At 42.9% G+C, this 20,013-nt stretch overlaps 5 protein-coding genes across 8 annotated transcripts; 3 read left to right on the top strand and 2 right to left on the bottom strand.

The window, feature by feature from the left end:
- Positions 1 to 860: 860 nt before the first annotated feature.
- cdnf (cerebral dopamine neurotrophic factor) lies at positions 861 to 2,670 on the bottom strand. Its single transcript, XM_077005226.1, has 4 exons — positions 2,492 to 2,670; positions 1,756 to 1,883; positions 1,492 to 1,633; positions 861 to 1,364 (listed from the first exon to the last, which is right to left on the bottom strand). The coding sequence occupies exons 1-4, from the start codon at positions 2,568 to 2,570 to the stop codon at positions 1,183 to 1,185; spliced, it is 531 nt and encodes a 176-aa protein (XP_076861341.1). The 5' UTR covers positions 2,571 to 2,670; the 3' UTR covers positions 861 to 1,182.
- A 128-nt stretch (positions 2,671 to 2,798) lies between these two features.
- hspa14 (heat shock protein 14) lies at positions 2,799 to 7,334 on the top strand. The gene is made up of 14 exons (XM_077005225.1): positions 2,799 to 2,932; positions 3,308 to 3,388; positions 3,697 to 3,779; positions 3,864 to 3,912; positions 4,013 to 4,118; positions 4,235 to 4,325; positions 5,247 to 5,351; positions 5,540 to 5,701; positions 5,800 to 5,955; positions 6,042 to 6,144; positions 6,270 to 6,485; positions 6,567 to 6,716; positions 6,800 to 6,867; positions 7,106 to 7,334. Exons 1-14 carry the CDS (start codon positions 2,876 to 2,878, stop codon positions 7,191 to 7,193), a joined length of 1,515 nt encoding a protein of 504 aa, XP_076861340.1. The 5' UTR covers positions 2,799 to 2,875; the 3' UTR covers positions 7,194 to 7,334.
- Positions 7,335 to 7,590: 256 nt separating this feature from the next.
- Positions 7,591 to 16,599, bottom strand: dclre1c (DNA cross-link repair 1C, PSO2 homolog (S. cerevisiae)). 3 transcript variants are annotated; one of them, XM_077005223.1, is made up of 15 exons: positions 16,424 to 16,599; positions 15,425 to 15,763; positions 12,943 to 12,994; positions 12,755 to 12,839; positions 12,605 to 12,664; positions 12,454 to 12,509; positions 12,230 to 12,331; positions 11,853 to 11,925; positions 11,622 to 11,762; positions 11,372 to 11,473; positions 11,152 to 11,288; positions 10,240 to 10,294; positions 10,064 to 10,152; positions 9,484 to 9,581; positions 7,591 to 9,153 (listed from the first exon to the last, which is right to left on the bottom strand). In XM_077005223.1, exons 3-15 carry the CDS (start codon positions 12,987 to 12,989, stop codon positions 8,273 to 8,275), a joined length of 1,926 nt encoding a protein of 641 aa, XP_076861338.1. In that variant the 5' UTR covers positions 12,990 to 12,994; positions 15,425 to 15,763; positions 16,424 to 16,599; the 3' UTR covers positions 7,591 to 8,272. The 3 variants fall into 3 exon arrangements, with proteins under 3 accessions (XP_076861338.1, XP_076861339.1, XP_076861337.1); XM_077005224.1 differs by lacking the exons at positions 15,425 to 15,763; positions 16,424 to 16,599 and adding an exon at positions 14,045 to 14,111; XM_077005222.1 differs by lacking the exons at positions 15,425 to 15,763; positions 16,424 to 16,599 and adding an exon at positions 13,561 to 14,038.
- On the top strand, positions 14,167 to 15,182 carry meig1 (meiosis/spermiogenesis associated 1). The gene is made up of 3 exons (XM_077005231.1): positions 14,167 to 14,210; positions 14,447 to 14,673; positions 14,907 to 15,182. Exons 2-3 carry the CDS (start codon positions 14,524 to 14,526, stop codon positions 15,033 to 15,035), a joined length of 279 nt encoding a protein of 92 aa, XP_076861346.1. The 5' UTR covers positions 14,167 to 14,210; positions 14,447 to 14,523; the 3' UTR covers positions 15,036 to 15,182.
- tmem243b (transmembrane protein 243, mitochondrial b) lies at positions 16,365 to 19,723 on the top strand. Of its 2 annotated transcripts, none has more exons than XM_077005230.1 (5): positions 16,365 to 16,547; positions 17,941 to 18,125; positions 18,386 to 18,436; positions 18,537 to 18,641; positions 18,984 to 19,723. In XM_077005230.1, the coding sequence occupies exons 2-5, from the start codon at positions 18,048 to 18,050 to the stop codon at positions 19,128 to 19,130; spliced, it is 381 nt and encodes a 126-aa protein (XP_076861345.1). In that variant the 5' UTR covers positions 16,365 to 16,547; positions 17,941 to 18,047; the 3' UTR covers positions 19,131 to 19,723. The 2 variants fall into 2 exon arrangements, with proteins under 2 accessions (XP_076861345.1, XP_076861344.1); XM_077005229.1 differs by having other exon boundaries at positions 16,370 to 16,547; positions 17,892 to 18,125.
- Positions 19,724 to 20,013: the final 290 nt, after the last annotated feature.

The raw sequence follows: 20,013 nt of genomic DNA, 5'->3' as shown, positions 1-20,013 counted from the left end.
TCAGAGAGAGAGGGAGAAAGGGAGGTGGAGGGTGGGGGATACAGAAGGAGAGGGAGAGAGAGAGAGCGTGAGAGAGAGAGAGAGGCTCGGTCTCCCACTCTACTGCGTGGGCATGGCCTGCATCTCTTTTTCTCTCCCTCACTCATTCTCGCACTCCCTCTATCTTTCTCCCTCCTTTTCACTCACTCAACAGCTATATCAGAAGAGAAGAGGAACTGAACAGTACAAGAGGGGGAATGTGAATGAGAGAGAAAAGAGGAGGGGTGAGAGAGAGTGAAGGAGAGAAAGAGAGAGAGAGCACGAGAAAGAGAGTAAGCAATCCAGCACTGATGTTATGACTGATCGGCTTAGCGATATAGAAACTTTGTCAGCAAAAATGGTGTAGATCAGGAATAGGAAGTCAAACGCTAATCATCACCATAGCAACCTGCTAAATGTAAACATCAGTACTCTTGAGTATGTGGGCGTGCTTCTTTTAGTGTGTCTGATGTTCTAATCACAATGCAATTCTTACTGAAGGTCATAAGTGTGACATACACAGTTAAGTAATTCATAAGTACTCAGTGCATCATTGTGTGTACAGACATTCTGATTTGGACAAACACACACACACACACACACACACACACAGGGCGCAGATGGCACTGGGGACGGGGGGGACATGTCCCCTCCAGATTTATATTAACCCCATTCGAAATCTAGCATCTACAAGCATAAATGTATATATTGTACAGCTTGGTCCCCCTCACTTCAGAATTTCCATCTGCGCCCCTGCACACACATGTACCATGAGCTTAAATTAGCATTCTGTAACAAACTCAAATGTTCCATCTTTTTATTCCAAAAGAAACTACAAGTCACAAATCCAAGTCCAAAAAAAAAAAAAAACAAACAAACCCAGAAACTGCTTTGTAAAGTGCTTATGTTCTTCAGATCAATACAATCAGCAGATTTAGTACAGCAACACATGGCATATGTGAGACCGAAAAAAAACAAGTTAAAAAACCTCACAGGTCTGTTAAGAGCAGCTGTTCGAGGGCCTACAAGATCAGAGCTCATCTGAGTGTGTCCTGGCCTGGTGTCTGGGGGCCACCTTCTGGATGAGGTCTAGAAGATCAGAGCTCATCTGAGTGTGTCCTAGCCTGGTGTCTTGGGGCCACCTTCTGGATGAGGTCTACAAGATCAGAGCTCATCTGAGTGTGTCCTGGCCTGGTGTCTGGGGGCCACCTTCTGGATGAGGTCTACAAGATCAGTCTTTTCCAGACATGCTCTACATTCTTCTCCCCATGAAGCCAACACTCTCTTCAGCTCGAGAACACGCATTTTAGACAGAGCCTCTCGGCTCCAGTCCAGCACCTGACGCTCTGGAACAAACACACGTGCACAATTATGGAGACACAAGATGACCACATATTGGTTTACAAGAATGTTTTCCAGAGCGTTCACTCGGAGGCTGGTGAACGGCGGCCACAGCAGGTAAGAGGGGGGTACCGTATCGGAGTTCACAGATCTGCTGGTCTCTGTGCTGGAGCCTCTGACATATCTTCTGCACTGGGACATGGACACTGAGGGGTCGACACACCTCCCCAGTTACTTTGGCAGCCGCATCACTGGATGCTCCAAGGTAGTAACACTGGGATATATGAGAGAGAGAGAGAGAGAGAGAGAGAGAGCGAGAGAGAGAAAATGCATTGGCTGTGGACAAAGGCACACATGAAGCCTTGGTAAGGGAGGGGGGTGACCATGTGCTCTTACAAAGCGGTTTTCCTTCCCTGTAGCTTGAGCACATGCTTTCATTAGCTCCTCCTCTACGAGAGCTGGGGACAGCTCCTTATGTGTGGCCACCAAAGACGTGTACAGGCGCTGTAAAAACCCAACACACACTGAAGAGTGGACACGCACATGCACACACACATATACATATTATTATACACACATTATATATACACATTTTTGTTTTTACATATACAAGCAAGAAGCCTGATTTCTGATTTTCAGTGTAGACTGTGACTTCAAAAAAGAAAACTGTAACAGTAGAAGTTTGTAATCAACATTAATACCAAAGAGTTTTCTTTTAGTGCGCTGGATGCAGGGATAGCGATTTGGCAAAGACTGATTTGAAGTTTAAAACGTGTAATGCTGCCCACTCACTAAAGATTAATTTAAGCTTTTAACACATGTAAAAAAAACATCTATAACGTTAAAGGAACAGTTTACTTCATCTCGAATCTCCAGTGCTTTGAACACCAATGCAATTTAGGTCTGTGATGGAAGACCAAGTGTTCATTACATTTAGTCATTTAACTTGCTTACTGGGAGTTAGCGTTACTGGTATTAATGTTCCTCAAATGGGTCGTCAATCAACCCAGCGAGTTCACCTTTATTCTCTATGCTTCATGCACTTGAGAAGTCTCTGCCACTCTCGTCTACACAGTTGCTATTTTTAGACGAATAAATTCATGCGCTTCGAAACTTGAAAAGTCCGCCTCACCTTCGCATTCCTCTGAATCGGTAACTGCGAAAACAACGCATAAAGTCAACAGGACGGCAGCCGTGTTCGTTACAGACATGTTGGGGCTTACTCAACACGGACGTCCCGCATAACCTGGCGGACCCCCGCACACACGACCCGCTCCATCACCTGTTCCTACCGTCAACCGCTTCTAAAACCGGCGCTGGACGTTCATTGGCTGTGAAGCGGCGGCGTTTCGTGCGATCTGAATCGCTGAAGACTCCATCAATCACCGCCTGGTGGGTTGGTCCTTGCGGTGGGCCGTTTGAGCAGCCTCACTGTTATTGGCTAAAGCAGATCTACTTTTCCCGATTTGCATTGGTCGGTCGACTTCCGGCAGCCAATGAGCGTGTTTTTGCAAACATGGCCGCTATCGGAGTGCACTTTGGATACACATGCGCATGTGTTGCAGTATTCAAGGTAAACGTGGATATTTGTATGTGCTCAATATATATACATTATTTTCTTTGATCCATAAACACTTTAAAAGTGGTTTTTATACGGAGCCTGTATATTTTGCCTTTCCAGCATGTGGCAGTTAGAGTAAAGCTAGCTAAGTTAGCTTTTTGAATATGGTAGGGAGTCTAATAATACGATTCTCTCTCCATCATTGAATGACTTCAGCGATGTTTCCTAAATATGACAAAAAATGAGTCACGATCCGAACATAGCGTTTGGTAGATACTGTGATATAACTCCTATTTCAATTGAACTAAAGACTTAAAACCCTCACTAGCTACGTTTTCTGCCGCATTAGCTGGCGTGTGTGGCTAACCGTTCTGCCTCCTCACCCAGGATGGACGAGCTGATGTGGTGGCCAACGATGCCGGAGACAGAGTCACGCCCGCAGTGGTGGCGTACCGTGACACCGAGCAGGTAGGACACTGAACAAGAACATGCAGGATGTGTGTTTATACATGAGTAAGAGAGGCCTAGAACAGATAGGTGGTTCATCTACATGCATAATAAATATGGAAATAATATAAAAACTTAAAGACATACATCACTACAAATAAGGCTTTTTTCTATAAAGAAAAGCTGGTGGTGAGCACAGTTGTTGCTTTTCTTTGATCTGAGTGAAGTTTGGGTCCTTTCGCTTTGAACAGACATCATGAACAGACATTTGTGTGGTATTTGTTTGTTTATTTCGCACTTGCTGTTTCTTAACTTGTACTTCCCCACAGATTGTTGGTATTGCAGCAAAACAGGGAAGAATCCGGAATGCAGCCAATACTGTGGTGAAAGTGAAGCAGATTCTCGGCAGGCAGTATGTTGTGTACCTCATTCTGGATGTAGTTTTGTTGTTGTTTTTTAGCATTGTGATTTTCAATGCCCTGTCGTCTCACTCCAGCTATGATGACCCAGATGCTCAGGTTCACAGAGAAGAAAGTAAATGCCTGGTGGGTATATCCTTCATCTTCTCAGTACTGTTCTGGGGAGGGTGATGCAGGCACCTCAGTTAAGGTTTACCTCAAATCTCAAATTACGGTTTACCCCCAGGTTGTCAACAAAGGTGACAGGCCCATGTATGAACTTAACATAGACGACACAACCAAATATGTGTCCCCTGAAGAGGTAGCCAAATTAATCTTCCACAAAATGAAAGGTAAGACTTTATCTGTCCCAAAATACATTTCCCCAGCAGAAGTGTGTTGTATGTTGTGTGTGTGTGTGTTACACATGATGTGTCTTTTTGAAGAAAGTTTTGTTTTCTTTCTGCAGAGACGGCTCAGTCAGCTCTGGGTTCTGACGTTAAAGACGCCGTCATCACTGTGCCTTTTGAGTTTGGGGAAATGCAGAAAAACGCACTGAGGTATAGCCCCTTCAGGACAACAGCTATTCATATACCAAAACCCATATACCAAAAATCCTGTGATGTCACGGTGTGGATGATGTAGCAGTGTGCATGATGTCACGGGCTGTGTTCGAAATAACCTACTACATACTGGATACTGCATACCTCACTCAGTATATACTGGATACTGCATACTGGTCCTCGCAATAATATGCAGTACAGTTTCCAGTATGCGACAAAAGCAAAGCATACTACGGGGTCACGTGAGCGTAGCATTGCATGATGGGATGCAGTACACCACGAAGATAGCTCTGTTCGCGTACTGGAATATTTTGCAGAAGTAGTATGTCATCCGGGAATGTTTCGCATACTGGAAAAATATTTTTATTCGCGTACTGCATACTGGATACTGACTTGGGGCCCAAGCAGTATGCCAGTAATATGTAGTAGGCTATTTCGAACACAGCCACGGTGTGGATGATGTAGCAGTGTGGATGATGTAACAGTGTGGATGATGTCACGGTGTAGATGATGTAACAGTGTGGATGATGTCACGGTGTAGATGATGTAACAGTGTGGATGATGTCACGGTGTAGATGATGTAGCAGTGTGGATGATGTCACGATGTGGATGATGTAGCAGTGTGTATGATGTCACGGTGTGGATGATGTCGCGGTGTAGATGATGTCACGGTGTGGATGATGTAGCAGTGTGGATGATGTCACGGTGTGGATGATGTAGCGGTGTGGATGATGTCGCGGTGTGGATGATGTCACGGTGTAGATGATGTCACGGTGTAGATGATGTAGCAGTGTGGATGATGTCACGGTGTAGATGATGTCACGGTGTAGTTGATGTCACGGTGTAGTTGATGTAGCAGTGTGGATGATGTCACGGTGAGTGTTGCGGTCTCTTAAGTGGCGAGTGTCTTTGGTTCAGGAACGCTGCGGAGCAGGCCGGGTTCAACGTGCTCCGGCTGATCCACGAACCTTCCGCTGCGCTTCTGGCATACGGGATTGGCCAGGACTCCCCGTCAGGGAAGAGGTACGACTTTCTCTACACATCATGTACGTCACACCAGTGTGTTAATGATTCTGTGCATTCTGTCATTGTATCCCTCGAGAGTATGATAGAGACTGAGGAAGCGTTGAGATTACAGTTCAAAGTGAAGCTGAGCAGGTTTTGTTTATTTTTTTACTTTATTTAACCCATTTCAACTCTCCATCGTTTAGCCATGTTCTGGTTTACAAGCTCGGCGGCACGTCGCTAAGTGTGACGGCTCTGGAGGTGAACAGCGGGATGTACCGTGTGCTGGCCACACACACGGACCACAGCACTGGGGGAGAGAGCTTCACGCACGCCCTGGCACAGTATCTCGCTGCCGAGTTCAAGAAGTCAGTTTGCTCCTCATATGGATCTGGATATGCTGAATGTTGGATGTGGTGATTAATGCTCTTTGGGTTTTCTTGGGTACGTCCATGTACGTCAACAGGTTGTACAAGCAGGAAGTGAGCTGTAACCCCAGGGCGATGATGAAACTGATGAACAGTGCTGACGTAGCCAAACACAGTCTCTCCACCCTGGGCAGTGCTAACTGCTTCGTGGACTCGCTGTATGATGGCATGGACTTCGAGTGTAATGTGTCCAGGTACGCGCAGCAATTCAACCAGATCGTGAATCAGTATAACAGTATATAAAGCGTTGCAAATATCTAAATGTTTGATTCATTTACAGAGCGCGCTTTGAGCTCATCTGCTCCAACCTTTTCAATAAGAGCATTCAACCAATCAAAAGCCTCCTTGAGCAAGTCAACCTTTCCACTTCAGATGTCAATACGGTAATAAACACTAGAGGGAGCTGTGGTGGTGGTGGTGTTTTTTTTTTGGCCATGAGACGAATCCAGTTCTTGAAAGTTCAGAGGTCTCAAAGTTCCAACCACTGAACGTATGACCCACGCTGCAGGTGGTGTTAAGTGGAGGCTCGGCGCGGATTCCCAAGCTGCAGCAGATGATCCGAGATCTGTTCCAGGACGTGGAGCTGCTCTGCTCCATCCCCCCAGACGAGGTGATCCCGGTTGGTGCGGCCATGCAGGCCGCCATCCTGGTGGGCAAGGAGAGCCCGGTCCTGGACGAGGACTCCATCACCGTGGACTCTTGTGCCAGCGACGTCCTGGTGAAGGTGAGTGCACGAGCGTGCTGTCGTGCGGAGCCGTGGATACGCTGCACGCACCGACCCGCGTATGCTCCTTCATCTTCGCAGGAGGTGGACGAGTCTGGGGCGGACATTTTCACCGTTCTCTTTCCGTCCGGCACGCCTCTTCCCGCCCGGCGCCAGCACGCGCTGCAGGGCCCGGGCAACCTGGCGTCCGTGTGCCTGCAGCTGTTCCAGGCCCAGAAGCCCCTAGCGCAGGTCAGGGCGCGACCTCCACAACCTGCAGCACGTTACGGCCTCTACCGAACGCCCATTTCATCACGTCTCCCCGTATCTTGCAGATCGTTCTTCGGGATCTGGAACCGAAGGAGGAGGCACACGATATTGTAACAGTGTTGACCATGAAAAGGTGTGTTCATCCAAAAGCACGGTTAAACCCCCATGCTGTTCTGAAGCCACAGCACTACAGTTTAGCCTTCAAATCCAAATCCAGTGTTTTCCGTGGCTGGTAGTTAAACAGTTAATGGAGAAGTAATGACTCATCCCTCAGTATCTGGCTTCCACAGATGTTTCACCTTCCTTTTACTTATTCAGGTGTGATCCTTTATGTATTAAGGCTTTAATCAGCATGTGTGGCTGTTTTACAGGGATGGCTCACTACACGTTACCTGTACAGAGCAAGGCAGTGGCAGATCGGAGGCCGTTACCATAGAAACAGCTGCCGCAGCATCATAGAGCCTCTCTCCCCTCCACTTACTATAGTAACTTCTCAACATTTGTAATGTGGGTTTCCGTAATTACACTTGACTTGCAGCTACTGTTCAAGCCCGTACATTAATCAACTTTGACATTAAAATAAAAGCTTTTCCAAATTAACATCCTCTTTATATGCTGCTTGTTTTGACTAGTAAATGTTGCAAAAAAACTTTGAACAGCTTGATTAAGCGGAACCAAGTTTTTATTTTATTTTTATGAAGTTTAAAATGAATGTCAGCCAAGTCGAATGTACACAGACGGTTGTGGAGTCTGTTAAGGCTTGTTGTCGGGCTTAATCCACACCGCGCCAGTTTCAGCTTGGTGCTCTGCTAATGCTGAAACTCTGTGCTGTAAGCATGGCACAGAAAGCCAGGTGTTCCTGCTCGAAAGAGCGGCAGTGTGGTTTATTGATACCATCAAGCAAAGGCAGTCTGCTCTCTTAGCTGAGCACGTCAAATGTATGTTTTGTAATTAATGTTTTCCCGATAAGGCTGCACAGGTTAAAGTCTAGTTAAAAACAAACAAAAAAAAAAACACGTCTGTACAGTTCATAATATATCTGTGTATTTGAACACAGATGATTTATATGAAAATACTAATAAAATAGCATTACAGATTTTTACCAAAAAATACACTGAATGAACAATTACTTAGGACATACTGTTTAAACAAGTGAGGTAAGATTTTTCTGGAATGAACTGGTGCAACTCATGCATGTGACTTTGATGTTGCGTTTTAAAGAGATGTTTCATATAAATGAAGGCACAATTCATCTGTACGATTCACCCAGACAAAGCAGCACATTTCAGTCCAGCAGTTCAGAATGGCGGGCTTGTTTATCTGCATGTAGCAGCAGGTGTGGCAGACTAGGAAACAAAGATCTGAACAACTGTCATGGTCCTCAACAAGAACGCCTTAATGTAAGCCTGAATTATGTTTTGGAATTGCAAGAAGTGTCTTCAGAATTATTCTGTTTGTAACCATCACTGGAAAACAATGCATGCAGACTCTAAATCCATTTTTAAAGTTGGCAAGTTTAGAAGTTCAGCCCTTGTGGGTCAGGTCAGACAAGGCCGTGCAGGTTCATTTGGGCAAACATCCTCTCCTGCTGCCAACTTCCTGTAGAGCTCCCTCAGCTCATCGGGGTGTGGCGCTTTAGAGCCTGGAGTCTGGGGGAGATCAAAATCGGACGACACCTGAGAGTCAGACGTCACCTCTGCACGCTCCACTCCCAGGTTCTTGGAATTGTCAATCACAGTCAAATCTGTCTCAGCTGGCCAATGAGAACCATTCTTCGATGTACCGCTTGTCTGCCTGTTACAATGACTGGCAGGTTGTAGGGCCTTGCTGGGATCTGATTGGACAGGCACTGTGTCAAGTTGACTGGGACTCTCCGGGCCTGTATCTGATATATGGGTAGATTGAGACGATGCAAGGAGGACAGACTCCTCATCATCATCATCATCATCATCATCATCATCATCATCATCATCATGGAAGAGCTCGGGGGACTGTGAGGTCATGTGTTCGGTAGACAAAGTCTGGCTGGTCTGACTATTGTTCAACTCGCAGCTCTCATCAGTCAGAACCGGCTCCGCTGTGAAGAACGTAGCCCAGCAGGGTGCATTCTGGGACGCAGGCATCTCTGAACAGGGCGTGTCTGATGGAGTAAGTTGCTCATCACCAGAGCCGTGATGTGCGTCAGACTTGGGATTTAAAAGCTCATCGTCATTGTCTTCATCGTCGTCATTGGACTCGGTGCAGTCCATGTAGTTAGATGACTGGAATGTGGGCTCAATCTCTAGACAAACATGCGTTTGGCTGTGGTTAGGTGCTGGGTTTTCTGGGCTATGACACTCGCTCAACTCTTTCATGACCAGCTTCTTTCTCCTAGGTGCCATGGTAACCTCCTCAAACAACTCTTCATCACTGTCCGAGACTAAGACACACAGCATACACACAAAAGACAAGAATGTGATGAAAGTTACCAAGTGACAAACATTTTCAAATGTATCGCAATCCACTAGTAATATAGTAATGACAACTTTGGAATTTTATTTCTGAATGACAACTATTAAAGACATCTACACACTAATGCGTGAAAAGTTTATATACAGTTCCAGTTATTACTATTTCCATATTTAAGTGAGGTTCTTCCAAGTGTTTGAAATAGCTAATAAGTCAATCAAGTGAAGCAAGTGGAAAGGTGGATGTGCAGAGACAGGCCGGGTGTAGCAGTAGGAGGTGGTGCTAGCGTGTGTGTTAATACCTTGTGAGATGCACTCCGCTCTGGCTCTTTTCAGGATCCCGAGGGGCTTATAGACAACCTCACTCCTTTCAGAAGGTTTTCTGCACATTGGCTTCAAGCTGAACAAAGAAACGGCATTCAGGCCATCACAGGGCATCTCGACATAGGGACCAACTAGGTGCTTTTCATCATGTGATCACTGGCAACCAATCGGGGACCCCGTTTCATTTCCACAGTGTTTAGATTGTGGTAAGAGTGTGTAATACTTCTACTGTTTAAATATGATCTTTGTTTTACAATGATTTGGGGAAACCCAGCCTAGGTTTTAAAACATTCAATCTTATTCTTAACCAGAAAAGCTCACGGAGAATATCCTACACCACTGAGGACAGAATGAACCAAAATTTGTCCATCTTAAACAAACTTCAAACAGCATCAACCTCTTGCTCATTTGTTTGTTGAGTCCAGGCCTCCTGCTCACTTTGACCACCCAACATTACACCACCAGCAAGGACACAACAACCAGTGTTATCTGAGAACGCTATCCCACTGTTCAGAAACAACCGGATCATTTAACGTCTATAAGGAAACGGACACTTACAGCTCGATGACGTCCTCTATGGTTCGGCCTGGCGGAACCACGTTGGGGTAGATGTTCACAGGACGGATGTAGGCAAGGAAATCTTTGATCTGATTAAAGTAGTGGGGACGTACAGTAAACGGCGAGTATCAATGCAAACGTGTAATCTGTGTCTAAGGTTCTTAAAACCTTCTCACCTCGGAGTAAGAGGAATGAAAAGAGAAACATGCCCTGTAGGAACTCCCACCCATCCTGTAAACACAAGTCACAGGAAGATATTTCATTAAACCTTAGACCAGAAATGACAGAATAATATTCAGACAGTATACACTATTAGGAATGCATTATTGGTTCTGTGGTGGAATTGATGGCACAGAATTCAAGATCTTATAATATATTAAGCAGTATTTATTTGATAGCAAGAGAGTTACAAAATATAAAAGTATAAAAGTATGATGTGAAGCGTACGCTTCATGCAGTAACTCTGAACTGTCTCTCTCAGTCCAGATTCTTATAGTCAAAGTGTGTGTGTAGAAAAAACTAAGGATGCCTGCTTCCCAGGAGCAGTTATCAGTTTCCCTAGGATTCAACCTTGGGTGCTTAGAAACAGATAAGCAATATTATCACTAACTCTGCTGCTGCACAGAAAACTTCAGTCTTACAGAAAAACATCTTCAATATGGTTACAGTTAACTACTAAGCAGTACTTTTCACACAGACCGTGCTATAGTGTCTGCATGGACATGATTAACATGAATCACACATGAATATAATCAATATTTCCTTCACAGTTCAAAATACAAAAGGCAATGTAGTACACATGGCCGGTGTGAATGTAGCCGCTTACATTGTTATAACAAGTCTCATCATTATAGTCCGCATAGATCTCTTTGGTTCAAATGTCCAGCTGAAGTCTCAACAGGATTACAACTCCCAACTGGGCTAAATGCAGCATTGTCAACTAGCCACTACAGATACAACACAGACATCTCTACAACGATTAAATCGGTCACACTGTGGCTCTTCAGGAAGCTGACATAACTTTTCCAAGCTACTGGGGTTGGGACCGAAAAAGATTATTTATCTTTACCGATCCATGCTGCACTGACCTGACAATGACGCTGGTCTTCCGGGTCCGCTCCCCGAACCACATGGTGGAGGGTTTGATGCTTATGATGCGCAGTGGTGTGCCATCGGGAGCCGTGGTGCCGCACGGCAGCCTGTTGGTCCTAAACATCTCCTCATCCTGTCATAAATACACCATCATAGGACTGACCCGGTCAGGCATGTATTAGCAAAGGAGATTAGCAAGGAGGAAATGTAACATGCCTTAGGATGCCTGCAGGCATGTATCTGAGTTGACCTGTCAGTGGTCACATGACACAGGATCTCTGGCATTTTCCGATACATGTCCAGACCATTGACATGGACCTAGAAGAGAACCACAGAGATTCATTTGCAGGCATATATGGAAACAATAACAGCCACCCATTCAGATGGACGACTATGGCCTTATCATAAGCATTTTCACATTACCTGCCAAAGATGTCCGTCTATGACTGTGTGAACACGCACTGACCTGTGAGGTGAACTCCTGTGCCAGGTTAGTGAAGAGGTATTCATAACCATACGCTGCTTTGCAGTTCAACCAAACTACGTGATATGGGCTCAGAGAAATCCAGCCTTGAACCAGTTCCCTTATGCCCATCAGGCAGGCCTCCTGAATGATGCCAGCATGGTAATGTATCATAATTATTAATATGAGGACACCAAATGACTCTGTGAGTGTTGTAAGATCATAAAAGCATACCCTGCTAGGGATCTGATAGAACCTGGGGTCATAGAATGTAGAGTCCACATACACACTCTGGATGTCTTTTACTCTGAAATAGGTAGGTGGAAAACATACAGGTTCTCAATATGATGATTCACATTCAACTTAGTGCAAAGTATAAAGGCCAACAAAATCATTTATAGCCTTGATGGCCACAATATACATAGACACACACACACACACACAAACACAAACACACACACATATATATATATATATATAGCAGTATACTCACACACACACACACACACACCAATAAACAGACTCTTCTGCACTACACTTTTCTGCACTACTGAATAACATGAACCAGAAGGATGTAGAAACCACACTAGGTGAACCCTTATGTAAGTCACCTGTGCCCAGAGTGCAGGTGTTCCACCCTTGCTGCGTCTCCGGTAGCCAATCGGAAATCTCCTGTGTACAGCACAGTGCCCTGGGTCCCCTCAAAGAGAAACCTGTAGCAAGACAGCAGTAGATCTGGTATGTCAGAGCTGACGTGCACATAAATACATGATCACACTGGCTGTGCTGTACGAATGAGTAAGGATTAGAGTTAGACAAAAAAAAAGTCACTTGCATGACAGATCCAGGGCAGTGTCCTGCTGACAGTAAAGTAACAACAACATCCTCTGACTGTAGGGAAAACAAAAACAACATGGTGAAACAACCACCCTGCCTAAACACGACACACTGCTATACACAAAGAAGACGAAACCACCAGAGCTCACCTCCCCCGTGACTTCATCAATCAGTGAGATGTGTGTTGGACTGTCCAGTTCAACGGCAACCTAAAAGTGCACGTTTTAAGTATGAATGAATGACCATGAATACAGTACATGTATGAATTCGTTCAAAACGCGCCAAGTTGCCACACTTACAATGTGGTCTTCCCAAAAGCCATATTTTCGATTGCTCAGTAGAAGCTCCTTTGTGACAAACGAGCAGTACAACTTGACACTTAAACTAAAACAGACAAATTACATTGTTCATCGGTCAAAAAATAATACAAAATATGGTATGCTGTCGTTTGCATTAGTTATGGGTAGAAAAAGCTATAAACACCTACCAAGACTTTAGTTTCCTTTTCAGAAAAGGTCCTTTCAATCCTTTCATATGATCTGTATGAGACAACATCATGTAATAAAAACAGCATCTAGAACTAAATGCCTGCTAGATCATGCAGGAGTAACACATTTTCAGACAGATTGGTCACAGCAGCAGGTAGCGAACAGGTAACAACTTAAGCCATTAATCTAGACAGGGTAGTGCTCAGGTAAAAGACAGTTTGAAGCTCAGGTTGAAGCTCAGGGTAAAGCTCAGGTTAAAGATCAGGTTAAATACTGGTAAAAGCTTAGGTTAAATACAGGTAAAAGCTCAGATTAAAAGACAGGTTCAAGCTCAGGTTAAAGACAGGTTAAAGCTCAGGTTAAAGACAGGTTAAAGCTCAGGTTAAAGCTCAGGTTAAAGACAGATTAAAGCTCAGGTTAAATACAGTTTAAAGCTCAGGTTAAATACAGGTAAAAACTCAGATTAAAGACAGGTTAAAGCTCAGGTTAAAGACAGGTTAAAGCTCAGGTTAAAGACAGGTTAAAGCCCAGGTTAAATACAGGTAAAAGCTCAGGTTAAAGGGTTAAAGACAGGTTAATGCTCAGGTAAAAGACAGGTTAAAGCTGCGTCGCGTTACCTTTATGACAATGAGACAGAAAATAAGCCCTGGCGTGTAAATTATCCTTGTCAAAACGGTCAATAGAAACGGTCGGATACTCCTTCATCCGACCAGGAAAGGAACTCATCGTGGAAGGCGAATGCAGCTAGCCCAGCTAGCCTCTCACCCAACAGCTGGGCAAAAAGACCCTGTTAGTTACGCCTTCAACACACATCTCTTAGACGAGCTGGTCTAAAAGCGTATTAAAACCCAAAACGAGAAGAGCCACAGGCGGTCTAACATCAGCACAACGAAACGACAAACTTGGAAAACACTCAAGAACTTCAGACCTTCAGCAGCTGGTTAAACTACACATGCAGCTTACGCTAGCTAGCAGTGCACTGTGAGTACTGTAGTGACATCTACTGACCGAGCACAAATGTACCACGATTATATTATATTACTTGTAAAATATGATATAATGATAATTCAAACGTTTAATTCGACCATTTTATTAGTTCACCAGTATTTTTTATCGGTCCATTCTTTGTTCAGAATATTTCCAAAATGTTCACAGCACCAGTTATGGTTGGCCAACCAAATAATTCGGAGCCTGACTTCCTGTGTTGTTGCTAGGATACGTGAAACGTGTTGGCAAACTAAGCTTGTTGAGGACTGGATTAACTTTTGTGAGCTCGCCTTTCAGAGATTGATGCTTGTGTTAATCTTACAAATACAAATAACTATTAATTTCAATACATTGTGACGAATGTTAACTAGCCAGCTAACTGCGACTAAGGCACTAGCTAGCAGGCGATGTAGTTAGTGGAATATCTGTGTTGTAACTCGCTTTAACTAATGGGGGTCGTGCTGGCGTTAGCTAACCTAGTTGTTGCATGACTTATTATTTCACGTTTGTTTACAGGTTAATACACAAGTTACAATAAAACTGCAAGTCATCCAAGAAAAGTGAGAGCTGCCCAGTCTGGTCATCACAAAATTATGTCCTTCGCAGCCTTTCTGGATGACAACGCCAAACCAAAGTCTATGAGCCGAGCAAAAACATGGACAGATGAAGTGGAGAATCTCTACAGATTTCAACAAGCAGGATACAGGGATGAGATGGAGTATAAACAAATAAAACAAATGGAGGTAGTGCTCCTCTCTGTTATTTCTGTGGTCTTTTAACCACAGAAATAATTTTTATTATAAAATATAATTTTTATTATATTTACAAATATATTAAACAGTAATGTTGTTATAAATAACATAAATAATAAACATATAATAATAATAATGTTATTATAAATGTTACAGTACATTTAACCATAAATGTACTGTAATCAACTGTGCCTTGAGTCACAAAGTGCCTTGTCACATTTCAGATTGACCGGTGGCCTGAAACAGGCTTTGTGAAGAAGCTTCAACGACGAGACAACACTTTTTATTACTACAGCAGAAAGCGGGAATGTGAGGACAGAGAAGTCCACAAAGTTAAGGTGTATGCATACTGACAGCCCATACTCTGATGGCAATCTCCCACGCGCCCTCAGTGTGCTCAGTCTGTGTTTCAGACTTTAAACACATGCTCACTCGTCATCTCACTGCGTATTTATCTGTTTGTTCTGATGTGAATAAAAATTACTCAGCTTCCTGTCGGACATTGAATGTAGGTGTCTGTTTCCAGATGTTGTGCAAATGTGAAGTCAAACAGATCTTTACTGCCATTTCTGCCATATACAATGTGCAATACACAGTGAAATTAAATGCCATTTCTCCTAGACTCCTGGATACCATTTCTCCTGGACACATCCTGGATGTGTGATGTCCAGGATAGACATAATTTCATTTCACAGACAGGGCTGATGTTACATAAAGAATGCATTTGAAATGGGGGACGTACTGGTGTGTGCAGGGTGACAAGGAGCCCGGCAGTAGATCCTGAGGACATGGGAGGGGGGCAGCAGAGCATCTAAAATGATGAGATTTCAGGACATATTTAGTAGAACGTAACTTGAATTGTACATCTAGACTTCCCAGGAACTGTAGACTTTGTTGACTACAGTCAGACTTGAACTATTAAAAAATGAATGAATGTCTTTTTATTATATTTACAAATATATTAAACAGTAATGTTATTAGTGATGATGTCAGTATAAAGCAGGGGTACTCAACTGGCGGACCGCGGTCCGGATCCGGACCCGAACGCAGTCCTGTCCGGACCCAATCTCATCCTGGTTAACTGGATACGGACCAAAAAAAACCATGTTTATTAATTTTGACGGGAGAATTAATTTTAAACTGGAGCATTTATTTGGGCTATTGAAAAAATACTCCGTCACGAGTGTTACGTTTGCCACCCCCGCTCAACAACTTACGTTCGCCTGGTATAAAGGTTACATGACATTTCTTGAGAAATGCAACCATTTTATACTCGTACATTTACACAGAATACACATACACCGAATTAACCTGTGCAGCATAAACATAAATTAGTCTTAATTAAGCCTATGTGCACAAGAATTCATGCAGTGTTCTATACCTAATTGTGTGTTTTTAATTAATTGCTACAGTGAATGAAAAATCCCTTCAATTCTACTCTTGAATGCAATACAAGTGTGCTACGGTTTGCAGGTACCGTGGCAAATTGCTGATCAAATTTCGTGTGTTATGGATGGATTAGTTATAGACATTAAATTAAATGAATATGAAATGCAATGAAATGAAATGCAAAACGGGCATCCCTTTAGTGCCTGCGTTATATCAAGGTAATGTAAACAAATCGGCGGATATTTACGTCAAAGCAATGTAAACAAAACAGCGGATATTTACGTTAAAGTAATATAAACAAAACAGCGGATATTTACGTCATAGTAATGTAAACAAAACGGCGGATATTTACGTCATATCCGTTTATAGGGACACATCCGCGGTTTAGCGTCGTTGAAGTTATGAGGATAATGAGGCGTTAAGAAGTTTACCTGACTTCAATAGAAAACACCATTAATTCATCAAGAACATTTTGAGTAAGTAAACATTTAAAACTACGTTTCGGGGGTTTTGATTTTGCCCGTATGTTGTCTGATGTTCTGCCTCGGTCGGTTTACAGTCCTCTGGCTCGTCCGCTATATGGGTGGGTGTCTCGCCTTAGAGGGTTCAGTCTCTCTGCTGGAGATCATTATTATTATCTATATTTACTGGGTTAAGGGGCGATAGGTAAGTTACATAGGGAAGTAACGGGCTTGTCAGCACTTCTAGTCGATGCTCCACCAAGAATAAATGTTGCTCTGAAAACGGTCGGAATTAAGCTGTTATTAACTTTCGCAATGAGTGCATCTGATTTTCTAATGTGGAATGTAGGTGTAAGTTACCAAATGTCTAATAAATTCGCGAAAGCAACGCAACTACAATAATAGCCTTGGAGCTTTAGCTACATAGATAACAAGTAAAGTTTGCCACGTCTTATCTTAGTAACTTGAATGTTAACAAGATTAGAAAGTGAACTATTCAACTTTAGGTTAAATTATTTCTAAGAAAGTATACTTTAGCTGGAACTGTAGCCAGCTAGTACCTCAAGCACACAAGCGGTATGTAGCTGAAAGCTGCAATGCATCATTTGATATGTGCCTGTCTTTTCCAGGTGTTGTCAGCTGCAGTGATTGGTGCTATTAAAATGTTCACCTGAACTAGTCAGGTCAATTAGATAGCAATAACAAAATTAACTCCAAGATAAATTATAATATTTGAACTTTAAATATAAATAGTGGCTTTGTTAAACTGTGGATGCTCCAGAGGTGTCCATTATGAACAGATTTACTCAGAATAGCTTGCTGATATCCATTACACTAAACCATTTTCAGTGCTTTAGAGCTGTAATACAAACAAAAAAGATTTGTGCTAGATTTTGTGCTGACTCTGACCTGCTGCTCACATGACTGATCACACACAAACCATATGCACAGCACAGAAGTTATGATCTAGTCCACAAGAACTAGCCCTTGTCTGTGAGAATGCACCCTTGTTTTTAGACTAAGTAGACTCTTTGTATTAATGTTGACATTTTCACAGTGTTTGTACAGTGTGTTGGGATGAGAGATATGTGCTGATGTTGGTATATAATTAGTTCTCTCTTGTGTTTGTTTCTGTTGTAATGTGATGCCTTATCTGGCCTGCACGTTAACAGCAGCACTTCACAGTGTAATGATTTTACTTCCTAATGCATCCATTTCCATTGAACGGCTAACTCCGAGTGGTCTCCCACAACTGAGGTCTTGAATATCTGAAGTAGATACGATGTATGATGTTTTCTACATATCAGAAAAATATGTAGTATTCTGGAGGTCCTGTAAAACAGCTTATCTTTCCCCTAGATGGCCCATCACTGATGATGTACTGCTTCTAAACTCCACCAACTGCTAGGGAGTAAGGTCACTCTCGGAAGGAAGGAGGATGCAGTGCTGGCCTCCATTCAGGAGGGGGCACTGCTGCTAGGAGAACGAGGGTGTGAGGAGTGAACTGATCTGACCATGGATGACTTTACCACACGTACCTATGGCACAAGTGGTCTGGACAACAGGCCTCTGTTTGGAGAGACATCAGCAAGGGTAGGCCTCAAGATCAATGGTAGTGATTTGTGTGCAGAGTGCAGATTTTCAGATGATACCAGAAGGTTTTTCTAAAAATGTATTATATTCAGTCCTGTTTTTTTCACACTGGTATTGCACAAGTATCATGCTAAGAGCTTTCTCAGTGCTTTAAATGTGGCTTAACTCAATTACACAAAATCAAAGCTATCCATTTTGTAGGAAGTTCAATGTCAGCTATCATGGGCAACATTTCACACTTCTTTATTCCTTGCTTTCAGGATAGGATCATAAATTTAGTAGTTGGTGGACTTACATGTCTTATTTTGATAGTAAGTTTTTTGCATTTTATGGTTTTTTAAAATAATTGTTGTTTTTTGAGAGTGTATCCAGTGAACCTTGTCCCTGTATTTTATTTTCTGTTTTTTGCAGGTAACTGTAATTTGTTCCTTCGTCTTTCCCAGTCTGCCTCCAAAGCCACTCAATATTTTCTTTGCTGTCTGTATCCTGCTTTTGAGTGGTTCAGTCATGGTTCTGGTAAGAGCGCAAGGTTCAGTCTATATGGCTATATGAGTGAATATGAGTGAAAATCCTTTGCTAGTATCACTGTAGTATCCTAAAATCAAATTCATGATGAGTCACAATAGTGTGTCCCTATACTATATACTAAAACTGCTTGAATTGACTCTAAAATGTCAATTTTTTGTGTGTATATATGTGATAGATTTCAAAATTATTGGCCTAATAATTCTATATATAAAAAATATAGAATCTTGGATTTAGGGTTAAATTCAAGGTAATCAAACTTGAAATGTAGCTATGAAATTATGTGGGTTTCAGACACACCACCTATATGCAGTTTCTGTTTCTTTGTGTCAGATCTTCTGGTACCGACAGGGAAACTTGGAGCCCAAGTTCCGCACACTGATCTACTACATGCTCTTCTCCATCACCCTGCTGTGCATCTGTGCCAACTTGTACTTTCACGAAGTGGGTCAGGACAAACAGAGTAACGCTTTGCGATAAGAACACAAGTGACTTTTTCACAGCGGAGGAAGGTTCCTGACCATGTGGGTGGTCCAGAACACTGCACTTAGAACCACACTCAGACTTCTCAAGTGAGAGTTTTCCCATGAGGTCTTCGAACAAGAGGAACATTTCTTCCTTCGGTCCCAGATGAGGACGGGTCTAAGCTGCCTTTTGAAATGGACCAAATGAATCCTAAATGCAAACCTACATAACGAGTTACACACTGGGAGTTTATGCAGATATTTTGCCCCCAGATTGCTATATGCATTTTGCATAATTATATATGCCAATGAATTTATTAATGCTGAATTCTTAAATAAGCCATGGTATTGTTCCATAAATGCTATTGTATTTGTACATAACATATAGGAGCTACATTTCCAGTTGAGATTATTTGTTTTTGATTATATAAAAACAATCTTGAAGTCATAGCTCTTATGAAAAGACACAGCAGTGATCATGAGGTGCTGAGTTTCTGTTTGTTTATGAATCACCACACTGTGCCATTGGACATGGTGAAGACCAGTGACTATCCATTTATGTCATTTCTAATGTACGTTTTACAGAATAAATAAATCCACATTCCTGTCTGCTGTGCTCATGGTTACTCTTGATATACAAGGATGGGTTTTGTCGTATTAAGATGAGATATAGCTAGCTACTTTTTTTTATCGAGTAAGTGAAGCAGGGGGTTGCTTATGCGCTGCTCTAACCGAAGCCCTTCGTGTTGATGATGGGAGTAACAGTGATCGCTCTACTTTTACAGACCGTCTTACTGCGGCTTTAAGAGATCGTTAACTGCTGGCGTAGCTCTGCAGGTCACCTTGCAATGACTCTGCCACTTGAACACTCATCGGAAACGATGTTTCAGATGAAAATC

This window comes from Brachyhypopomus gauderio, chromosome 5, assembly GCF_052324685.1.
Source record: "Brachyhypopomus gauderio isolate BG-103 chromosome 5, BGAUD_0.2, whole genome shotgun sequence".
Lineage (NCBI taxonomy): Eukaryota > Metazoa > Chordata > Actinopteri > Gymnotiformes > Hypopomidae > Brachyhypopomus > Brachyhypopomus gauderio.
Note: the sequence above shows the minus strand (reverse complement) of the source record. Positions and strands in the feature narration are given on the sequence as shown.

Excerpts from the sequence above, each read along its gene's own strand:
- cdnf (XM_077005226.1), bottom strand. The coding sequence starts at position 2,570 with ATGTCTGTAACGAACACGGCTGCCGTCCTGTTGACTTTATGCGTTGTT. Across the intron at positions 1,884-2,491 it reads CGATTCAGAGGAATGCGAAG|TGTGTGTTGGGTTTTTACAG; the intron begins GTGAGGCGGACT and ends TCCACTCTTCAG. Across the intron at positions 1,365-1,491 it reads GATCTGTGAACTCCGATACG|AGCGTCAGGTGCTGGACTGG; the intron begins GTACCCCCCTCT and ends TGTTTGTTCCAG.
- hspa14 (XM_077005225.1), top strand. The coding sequence starts at position 2,876 with ATGGCCGCTATCGGAGTGCACTTTGGATACACATGCGCATGTGTTGCA. Across the intron at positions 3,913-4,012 it reads GAGAAGAAAGTAAATGCCTG|GTTGTCAACAAAGGTGACAG; the intron begins GTGGGTATATCC and ends GTTTACCCCCAG. Across the intron at positions 4,326-5,246 it reads ATGCAGAAAAACGCACTGAG|GAACGCTGCGGAGCAGGCCG; the intron begins GTATAGCCCCTT and ends TCTTTGGTTCAG.
- dclre1c (XM_077005222.1), bottom strand. The coding sequence starts at position 13,669 with ATGAGTTCCTTTCCTGGTCGGATGAAGGAGTATCCGACCGTTTCTATT. Across the intron at positions 11,926-12,229 it reads CACCTGCACTCTGGGCACAG|AGTAAAAGACATCCAGAGTG; the intron begins GTGACTTACATA and ends TACCTATTTCAG. Across the intron at positions 9,154-9,483 it reads AGCGGAGTGCATCTCACAAG|TCTCGGACAGTGATGAAGAG; the intron begins GTATTAACACAC and ends TGTGTGTCTTAG.
- meig1 (XM_077005231.1), top strand. The coding sequence starts at position 14,524 with ATGTCCTTCGCAGCCTTTCTGGATGACAACGCCAAACCAAAGTCTATG. Across the intron at positions 14,674-14,906 it reads AACAAATAAAACAAATGGAG|ATTGACCGGTGGCCTGAAAC; the intron begins GTAGTGCTCCTC and ends GTCACATTTCAG.
- tmem243b (XM_077005230.1), top strand. The coding sequence starts at position 18,048 with ATGGATGACTTTACCACACGTACCTATGGCACAAGTGGTCTGGACAAC. Across the intron at positions 18,126-18,385 it reads TTGGAGAGACATCAGCAAGG|GATAGGATCATAAATTTAGT; the intron begins GTAGGCCTCAAG and ends CCTTGCTTTCAG. Across the intron at positions 18,642-18,983 it reads GTGGTTCAGTCATGGTTCTG|ATCTTCTGGTACCGACAGGG; the intron begins GTAAGAGCGCAA and ends TCTTTGTGTCAG.